We start from the raw sequence: 10,687 nt of genomic DNA, 5'->3' as shown, positions 1-10,687 counted from the left end.
AAAATTAATAAAATATAATTATAGAAAAAAAAGATTTTACTGGTGATATTAATGATGTTGTTTAGTAATTTCCACATTCGGTTGGAGCACCTTTTATTGGAATGGGAACAAACGGACTTTTTCTAGAAGGCAGATGTCTTCCAAATTTCTTGGGATAGATTGGTGAGCACATCTAGGGCTGTGGCTGTTTTCTGAAACACCTCTGTTGGTATTCCATCAATTCCTAGGACCTTATTTTTTTGTAAATGCCTCCAGAGCAGCTTGAATTTTTTCCTTCATTACCACTGGTTCTTGATCATATGCTACTTCCTGAGATGGTTCAGCATCAAACAATTCTTATGGTATAGACATTCTGCGTATTCCTTCCATCTTTTCTATTGCTCCCTGATTCATTCAGTACTTTGCCAATAGAATACTTCAGTGTTGCAACTTGAGGCTTGAATTTTCTTCTATTCTCTCAGTTTTAGAAATGATAAGTTCTTCCTTTTTGGCTAACTTCAGTCTTTGCACATTTTGTACTAACACTGTTTTCTCGTGCTGTCCTTGGAAACCCTGTTTACCTCTCTTACTTTGGCATCCCTTTCCTTTGTTTTAGACTCTACATTCTAGGTCAAGTTTCAGAGTCTGTTCTGACATCTATTTTGGCCTTTTCTTTACCCCTGTCTATGTAATGACCTTCTGCTTTCTTCACAGATGATGTTCTTGATGATGACCGCCCACAACTGAGCATTAGTAGTGTTCACTGCATCAAATTTATTCTTGAGATGGCTTTTAAAATTTAGTTGGAATAGACTCAAGGTTGTACTTGGGTTCTTGTAAACTTGTTCTGATTTTCTTCAGCTTCAACATGCGCTTGTACTTGAGTAACTGACGGTACCTTCCACAGCCAGCTCCAATCTTGTTTTCACTATTAACTCTTTTTTTTTAAATTTTTATTATTTTGTGTGTGTGTACCGTCAAATCAGATCTGATTTGACAGGAGGAGATTGTTCCTCCTTCTCCAGCAGAGCATCTGGTGGATTTGAACCGCACTATTAACTCTTTACAGATGAAATAATTGGAATATGGAAGGGAGTTCTGGTGGCCTAGTGGCAAGAACCTGCACTGCAATCACAGAGGCACAAAATTCTAACCCACCAGATGCTCTGCTGGAGAAGGAGGGGCAATCTCCTCCTGTACCAGTCAGACCTGATTTGACGGTACACACACAAAATATAATAATAATAAAAAAAATAATTGAAATATGGAAATGAGTAAAATATTAATCTAGGAAAGTTGGAAATTGTGAAAAATGAAATGGAATGAGTCAAAATCTGCATCCTAGGTCTTAGTAAGCTGAGACAGACTGGTATATGCCATTCTGAATGAGACAATCATATAATCTATATGTTAGAAATGACAAATTGAAGAGGAATTGTATCACATGCACAGTAAAAAAAGAACACTTCAAGCTCCATTGTGAAGTATAATGTTGTGATAGGATACTATCCACATACATACAAGAAAGGCCTATTAATACAACTGTTATTCAAACATAAGCACCACCTAGAACCAGGAGAGAACAAAATAGATGAATGAGCCTTTCAAAAAATCAAATCCCTCTGCTGATAAAAAACTTCTCCAACAGAGTAAAAAGGAAACTCACAGACTGGGGAAAAATAGGCAAGAAGCTGTGCTGCAACCCAAAGGCATGGGGTTCAAATCTACCAGCTGCTCTGCGGGAGGACAGGTAATCTCCTCCCATGTGTTTAACTGCCTCTAAAAACTCACCGGAGGGTGAGCTATGGGTCAGTTTCAATTCTATGGTACACAAGAACAACACAACAACAACAACGACATATCTGATAATGGACTCATATCTAAAATTCATAGACTACCCCACCACCTCAATAATAAACAACCCAGTCATAAAATGGGTACAGAACATGAATAGACACTTCATCAAAGAAGACATTCAGATGGCCAACAAACACATGAAGAAATGTACAAAATCCCTAGCTCTCAGAGAGATGCAAATAAACACAACCATGAGGTATTATCTGACCCCAGAAATAATAGCAAAGTTCAATAGAGCAGCAAACAACAAATGCTGGCGAAGCTGTGCAGACATTGGAACTCTTATTCACTGCTGGGAGTGTAAAACGGTGCAGCCACCATAGAAGGTGGTTTCACACTTACTCATCAAGTTGGAAACAGAGACAGTATTTGACCCAAGCAACATCCTAAAAGATGTATGCACACCCATGTTTACTGCTGCATTATTCACAACAGCAAAGAGATGAAAAAGTGCCCATCAACAAACAAATGGATAGAAAAACTACGGCATATTCACACAATGAAATACTATGCATCACTGAGAAATAATGAGTTCATGAAACATTACACAACATGCGTGACCTGGAGGACATTATGCTGATGAAATGTCTCAGTTTCAAAAGGACAAATCCTGCATAACACCACTATTATGAAGCAAGATTGACATGGGGGGCTGGGAGGAGAAGAGGAAGAGTGGCTAGATAATGAACACTGTATTGGAACAGATGAGGGAGAGAACTGTTTAAAAGGACTATACGATTAGGGATTATGTAAGACAATGGTCCAGAATAAGTGGTACACTGCAAAGAGGACAGGAGAGGAGAAGTGAGGAGGGGGGAAGGAAAGAAACTGTGCAACAGTGAATGACTATTCAAAAAAAAAAATAATAAAGTCAACCGGGGGAGGCAGAAGAGAGGGAAATGTGCAACAATGAATGAATGAAAACACAATTTCTCTGTAAACTTTTGTTAAAAATCACAATTAAAATAAGAAAAATCTAAAAAGACAATCATAAAAATTTAATATAAGCACCAATCACCAAGGTCAAACATGAAGAAACTGAGAACTTTCGTACATTTTGCATCTGAAATTGATTGGACATGCAATCAAGATGCATTAATCATTAATTCATAACTAGAACACCAATTTAAAAAAAGGATCACATGACAGAATTCTATACAATTAATGATTTACTCACTGCAAACAACTTTTTAGAAATCATACACTGTGATTACACACATGGACCTGGTGAGAATCCAAGAGTGGGGAAATTACTGAACATTATCATTAATATTACACACACGTCAAGCTCTGCCGAAGGTAATTTAACAACGGCAGTGACAGTATATCTAGAGAAACCGTCAGAAATTCAAGCTGGTTCAGAAGAAGGACATGGAAGAAGATACAGCTCTTGGCCAGCAAATGGGTCCTGGCTATAGCTGAGAAGGGGGTTTGCTTGTGTTTAACTGACCTTGCCAAGGCATGTGTGGGGATAATAAAATCAAGACAACCTTAAATGTGTTCATGTAAAAACTACACAGAGACCAAGATGCAGTCTTCAAAGAAATCAAGGGGAAAGAGTTTATCCAAAATCAGGAAAGGTGAGCAATAGGACTGTATGTAACCACCACCACCTGTACAATAGCATGCTTCAAAAAGGAGAGGGTTAGTGAAGGAAAGGAAGACGTACACTGAGAGCTGGACTGGACAGTGACTGTCAGAATGAGCTTAAGAACAGCAGAGATGACGAGGACGGCACAAGACTGGGCAGAGTTCTGTCCCATTGCACACAAGAGGTTAGCAGTTCAAACCCTCCAGTCACTCTGAAGCAGAAAGAAGCGACAGTCTCCTTTTGTAAAAATTACACCCTTGGAGGTCTTATGGTGCACTTTCATTCTGTGCAACAGGGCCACCACGAGCTGGGATTGCTTCAACAGCAATGGTTTCACTTGATCTGCATCTATATTTACATAACTATTTTCAAAGACATTGATAAAGCAGCAGAGGTATACCTTGGTCTTGGAATATGATTGGAGTTGATGCCAACTGATTATAATAGGGCTTCTTTTGCGGTGTCTTAAAGAGACTTGGTTCATAACTATTGACTTTACATTCAAGTTCTTCTGTAGGTTCAGGTTTATATGGTGGAGCTTCTGAAGTGAGTTCTTCAAACCAATTAAGGCTGACTGGTCCTAAATCTGTAAGAAAAATAAGAATTTCACCTTAGTTTTAATCCATGACACTGGAACGTCCATAAACCTACAGAATAAAGACTTTTACTTTTAAAATAAATGCTTGTGTATGCAACCCAGTAATTAAAAAAAAAAGCCTGAGATTTGATTGTGAATTACATTTATGAGATATTAATTTGACTATTCTAATCTACTAGGAGCTCTGGTGGCATAGTGGCAAGAAGCTGCCCTGCAATCCTGAAGGCGCAGTCTGAATCTGCTGGTGCTCTGCAGCAGAAGGGCCATCTTCTCTTGTGAGAGGTAACTGCCTCTGAAAAGCCTCAGGAGTGTCAGCTATGGGTCGATTCTGACTTGAAAGCGCACTATAACAGCAGCAATCTATTCTATGAAGCTGAAGACGTAATATGAATTCACAAAGGGCTACTAGTAACAACCTTTAGTATATTTATTATCTACACCTTTCTATTGAAGAATCAGAACTAAAGATCACTCTCGGTATCATATAAAAAAGTCAAACAATTGAAATTCATAAATGTGGCACATTTGCAATATAATTCAAACAACTGTAAAGACTTCATATGCGTGGCACGTCGTGGGTACAAGGAACATGAAGACTCCTATTGTTGTTATGTGTTGTCAAGTTGGAACATTCACAGCTGACCCTCCAGTGAGTTCCGAGGCTGCATTCAGTGTGGGAGAAGCCTACTCCTCTTCCTCCCTTGCAGCAGCTGGTTGATTCGATCAGCCTGTTTTTGGGTTGGCTACACAACTCCTTACAACTAGGCCACCAGCACTCTAAATCTCAAGTAGGCAGAGAAAAGACAATTCTGGCAGAGGGAGACGATAAAATGTCGGCTTTGGATAGTGAGCCGGTGGAGCAGTGGTTCCCAGAGAGTGATTTGTGGAACACTGGGGGCCAATCCCCGAGACGCTCCCAGGGGGTCCACAAGGTGAACACCATTTTCCCAAGAACTTGAGGCCTCTGTGATTTGGCACATGTAGGCACGTGCACCCCAAGCTGTGAAAACACAGCCAGTCAGACTGCTGGTGCCTCCACTGGGGCTGTGCCCACTGGCACGTCACTCTTTGCTACAGGGCTTTTGCATTTAAACAGAAAAGGCTAGTTTATGCTAATAAGAGTAAAAAGCTATTTCATTAAAGCACTACTACCTTTTGGCATGTCTTTTTTAATATTCTGTGATGAAACGGGAAGTATGCACAACCCTGACACATACTGAAGCTTATCGGTGGCTGAGAAAACCACTCAGTTTAGGAGTCCAACCAGAATGTCATTACTTGAAATGGGAAATCATCAAATGAGTTCTTCAGATTTGGGTAACTTAGCAGCTTCTCAAAAATGAAAGAAATGAGGAGACAATAGATAGTGCTGCTTGCCAATGGTAAAATGTGAACTTTCAGATAAACATAAATGATGGTAAACTTACTGTCTCACTCATGATTGGACAACTTCCCATCCTACAAGATTTATCTGTTGCTGTTAGGTGCTACTGAGTTGAAAATGACATGTAGTAACCCTATAAAGATCTGAAACCTGCTCTATCCTGTGCCATCCTCACACTTCCGGGCACACAAGAGGCCACTGCAGCAGTTACCGTGTTAATCCACCTGGTGGAGGGTCTTCCTCTCCTTCGCCGACCCTCCACCCTTTCCAACATCATGTCATTCTCCAAGGAATAGCACCTCCTAGCAACATGCCCTAAGGATGTGAGGTGAAGCCTCATCATTGGTGACTCCAAAGAGCACTCCGGCTGCACCCTCTCCAAGACATATCTGTTTGTTCTCTTGGCCGTCCATGGGATGTTCAGTGCACTTCTCCAACACTACAGCTCAAAGGCATCAATTATTTTTCTGTCATCCTTCTTCACTGTCCAGCTCTCAGAAGGACAGCAAGTAACTGGAAAGACTGTGGCCTGAATCAGATGCACCTTAGTCCTAAAACTGCCATCACTACTTCTCAATAATTTGGAAAGGTCTCTAACTGCAGATTTTCCCAGTACAATGTGTCTCCTTATTTCTTGACTGCTGGCACCAGGGGTGTTAATTGTGGATCCAAGTAAGATAAAGTAGTTGACAGTTTTAATCTCCTCTCCATCTATCATATATTGATCCAGTGGTAAGAATCTTTGTTTTCTTGACATTGAGATGCAATCCATATTGAAGGCTGCATTCCTTGATCCTCTGAAACAAGTACTTCAAGTCCTTCTCATTTGTAGAAAGCAAGGTTGTATCATCTGCATAATGCAGTTTACTGGTGAGTTTCTCTCCAATGCTGATGCCATACTCCTCATAGCATCCAGCTTCTCAGATAGTTTAAAAAAATTTTTAATTTTTTTTATATTTTAAATTACATAAACGATTTATCTAGTGGAACTAAAAGTGACATTAGTATATTTAAAAAAAATATTTTATAGCGAGCTCTGGTGGCCTAGTGGCAAGAAGCTGCAACTGCAAACTCAGAGGTGCACAGTTCGAATCCACCAGATGCTCTGCTGGAGAAGGAGGAAAAAATCACCTCCTGTACCAGTCAGATCTGATTTGATGGTACACACAAAAAATAATGAAATAAAATAAACTAAAAAAAAATATTTTATATTGGCTTATTTATAAACGTTGTGTACATTGTGTTTCACATTATCCTTCATACACACTGTTTCAAATGATTATTTCCATTCATTATGTTTCATAAAATTAAGCACCATTGAATATGTCCACCATTACCCTGTATTTCCAGATCCCGCTGGATCTTTCCCATTTCCTTTACCCTGCCACCTCTACCTACCAAACTGTGTGACCCTGTGATTTCCCCCTTGAATTTAATTTTTAAAAACTATTTATTGCAATGAACCAATTTAGGGAAGATCTGTATCATTCCAACACCAGATTTTCTACGTAATCAAACTATAACATGACAAAATTATGGATACAAGATGTATTCAAAGTCTAAGACAGACTTTAATATACCACTGGAAATACAGTGAAGACATGGCATAAAATTGCAAGGAATTAAATGAAACAAAGGTATGAAAAATTCACTTATCTGATTTGACTCTATACTGTAACATAAGAGACAATCACATGATTCAAGTTTTGATGGGGTATCAGACAAAAGCCAATAGGCATCCCAGGGTCTTCTTTGGGCATCTGTGATGAAACAGCAGTGACAATAAAGAGGGTCCCAAGAACTTTAGGGTTTCCTGGTGCTTGTAAGTGCTCAGGTCTTTCATTCATAGGGTTGCTATGAATCGTCTACGACTCTACAGCACCTAACAAAGCCATGTGGTTCAAATCCACCAGCTGCTCTGCAGGAGAAGGATGTACAATCTCCTCTCATGCAATTTACTGCCTCTGAAAACCCACTAGGTCAACTATGGGTCAGTTCTGACTCAACAGAACATAACAGTACATATAAAAGTTATCTTTACACTACAGTCTATTGTGTTATGTGTCACTGAGTTGCTCTGAACCTGCTCTATCCTGAGCCAATCTCATTGTCTCTGACACACTTATCCCCATTGTCCCAGTCACTGAGTCAATCCACTTCATCCAGGGTCTTCCTCTCTTGCATTCTCCCTCCACTTCTCCAAGTATAATGTCCTCCAAGGACTGGTCCCTCCTTGCAATATACCCAATGTATGTGAGATGGAGCTTCAAAATCTTTGCCTCCAAGGAGCAGACTGGTTTCATCCTGTTCAGGGCAGAGAGGGTGTTCTCTTTCTTTGTTGTTTGTTCTCCTAGCAGTCCGTGGTATGTTCAATACTCTTCTCCAGCACAACTCAAAGGCCTTGATTCTTCTTCTGTCATCCTTAGTCATTGTCCAGCTCTCTGATGTATAGCAAGTCATTGCAAAAACTATAGCTTGGATCAGGTGTAGCTTAGACTGACATCATTGCTTTTCAGTACTCTGGGGAGGTCCTTGACAGCAAATTTTCCCCATGTAATTTGTCTTTTGAGTTCCTGGCTGTTGATTCCAAGAACGTTGATTGTGAAACCAAGGAAGTTGAAACTAATAATCTCAATCTCTTTTCTATCATGATGCTGCCAACTGCCCAATGGTGAGAATCTTTATCTCTCTCATGTTGAGCTTCAATCCATATTGAAGGTTGTAGTCCTTAGTCCTTGACCTTCTGCAGCAAATGCCTCAGATTCTCCTCAGTTTCAGTAAGCACGCTTGCACCATCTGCATAATGCAGGCTGTTGATGAGTCTTCCTCCCATCTTGCAGCCACATTCCTCCTCATGAAGTCTAGCCTTCTGCATGATCTGTCTGCAAACAGATTGAAAAAGTATAGAAACAGGATGCATCCCTTGCATACAGGAAGAAAAAAGACCAACACGGAGGTCAGAAGAGACCCTGAATATTGCACTACAGCAGCGAGAAGCCAAAGCAAAGGGAAGAGATCAAGAAGTTAAGGAGCTGAACAGAAGATTTCAAAGGAAAGTACAGGAAGACAAAACAAAGTATTACTATGAAATGTACAAAGAGCTGGATTTGGAAAATCAAAAGGGATGAATTCACGCAACATTTCTTAAGCTGAAGGATATGAAGAACAAATTCAAGCCTTGAGCTGCAATAACTCAGGATGCTGTGGGGAGAATGTTTTATGCTCCAGGAAGCATCAAAAGAAGATGAAAGTAGTATACAGAGTCACTGTACCAAAAAGAATTGGCTAACAAGGAAGAATTTAATGAAAAAACATATGATCAAGAGGCAATGGTGAGGAAGGAGGAAGTTTAAGCAGTTCTGAAGGAACTGGCACAAAATAAGACCTCAAGAATTGACAGCATATCAACTGACATATTTCAACAAACAGATGCTGCCCTGGACACACTCACCAGGTTGTGCCAAGAAATCTGGTCAACTGAGTGGAAGAAATCCCTATTTATTACTATCCCAAAAAAAGGTGATCTGGTAAGACTAAAAATTATCGAACAATATCAATCTCACATGCAAGCAAGATCTTGCTGGAGATTATCCAAAAACGACTGGAGTAAGTACATCAATAGAGAGGTGCCAGAAGTGCAGGCTGGGTTTAGACAAGGCCGTGGCAGTAGAAACATTACAGCCAACGTTAGATGGATCTTAGCTGAAAGCAGAGAGCACCGGAGGAAATGTCTGTGCTTTACTGACCATGTAAAGGAATTTAACTTGTGCCTAACAAAATGTGGCCAATCTTGAGAAGAATGGGAGTCCCAGAACACTTGATTGTGCTCATGTGCAACCTATACCTGGACCAGGAGGCAGCTGTTAAGAGCAAGGAAACACTGCCTGGTTCAAGTGTGTAACAGTACACTGAAAAAGTTGAAGTATTGTAGGAATTACCAAAACATGACAAACACAAAATGAGCATATGCTATGTGAATATAAGAGCAGCAGATCTGCTCAAAGGAGGGCTTCTCTAAACTCCACATTGTGAAAAACACATGATCTGAGAAACACAAGAAAATGAGGTACGGTTGTGTATGACTGGAGACTACTAAAATAGTCTTTTTCTAACTATGTATCTGTGCCAAGGTGGATTTTCATATATTTCACTCAAAACAGCATACTACTGTAACAGATTCAACGCAGAAACAGAAGCAAGCATCCAACAATCTTCTATTACGTCAGACACTGAAGAGAACTGCAAAGATGTAAAGTGCTTTTGTACTGGAAAAGGCCGTTAGTTTGCGTGGAAGGCGGGGTTTATTTTTGAATGAACTAGTAACATTTAAAGATGTCAGTTCCAATCTCTACTGCTGTGACACACATAGAACAAAAGCTCACTGGGTCCACCATTCCTGGAAGACAGAAGGGTGCTGAGTCACGGGGCCTGGCAACGTCCACTGAAAGGAACATCATCGACGCTGTGACCAGCAAGTTGTCGTTTAGTGGGCGCAGTACAGCCAACTCGGAAGTGACAGTCAGAACTGCCCCATTCAGTTTCTTGGCTGTAATCTCAACACGAGCAGGTCTTTTCTCACTCAGTCGCTGAGCGGGTTCCATCAGCTTTTCAGCGAGGAGCCAAGGTCTTAATCACTGCATCACCAGAACACTTCCATTTTCCGTCGATTCTGAATCACAGTGAGGCTACTGGACAGAGAACTTACATGACTATCATCTTTACGGGAGCACACTGCTGCAGCCTTCTTCCCTGACTGGTTTCAAACCGCTAACCTTCTGGGTTAGCAGCTAGCAGCTGAGCACTTCATCACTGGGTGTTTTCCAGGGTTCCTTCCCCCGGGCTGTCCAACGGATTCCAACTCACGGTGTCTGGGGCTGGAAATCTTGGCGGGTGGAGACTGCCTCATCTTTCTCCCTGGGAGCAGCTGGTGGGTTGAACCTGCTGAACTTCTGGTTAGCACCTCAACACTTAACCTACAGGAATGCTTTCCTAACGATTGTTTTCATGTTTAAGAGCACATTCTTTCTGTTATCCACAGTTAGCATTTTGTTAACTGTCAGCGGTGACATCCTTAACTGGATGTCTGTTCCCATAAGGAATAATGATAAAGAAAAATGTGAAGTATTAGATTTGAGCAAATCATGCATATTTTTTTTTGAGAACATTTTTAGTGTCATGTGCATCAAGTGATATAAAATATATAAAATCTGTCAATACCTGCTTTGCTGCACCGGACCTTAAAGATCTCAAAAAAGCTTTCTTTGGCTCCAACGGGCAT

General features: G+C 40.5%; 1 protein-coding gene across 1 annotated transcript in view; it reads right to left on the bottom strand.

Moving 5' to 3' along the window:
- BRCA2 (breast cancer 2, early onset) overlaps positions 1-10,687 on the bottom strand; it is a 74,971-nt gene extending 64,284 nt beyond the window's left edge. Inside the window, exons 1-2 of the mRNA XM_006879635.1 lie at positions 10,627-10,687; positions 3,804-4,013 (exon numbers count right to left, since the gene is read on the bottom strand). Of these exons, the coding sequence (XP_006879697.1) occupies positions 3,804-4,013; positions 10,627-10,687 (271 nt within the window). The remainder of the gene's footprint in view (positions 1-3,803; positions 4,014-10,626) is intronic.

The sequence above is a fragment of the Elephantulus edwardii genome, unplaced genomic scaffold (genome assembly GCF_000299155.1).
Source record: "Elephantulus edwardii isolate Elephantulus edwardi_28Jun2011 unplaced genomic scaffold, EleEdw1.0 scaffold00004, whole genome shotgun sequence".
Lineage (NCBI taxonomy): Eukaryota > Metazoa > Chordata > Mammalia > Macroscelidea > Macroscelididae > Elephantulus > Elephantulus edwardii.
This window is presented reverse-complemented; position numbering and strand designations above follow the sequence as displayed.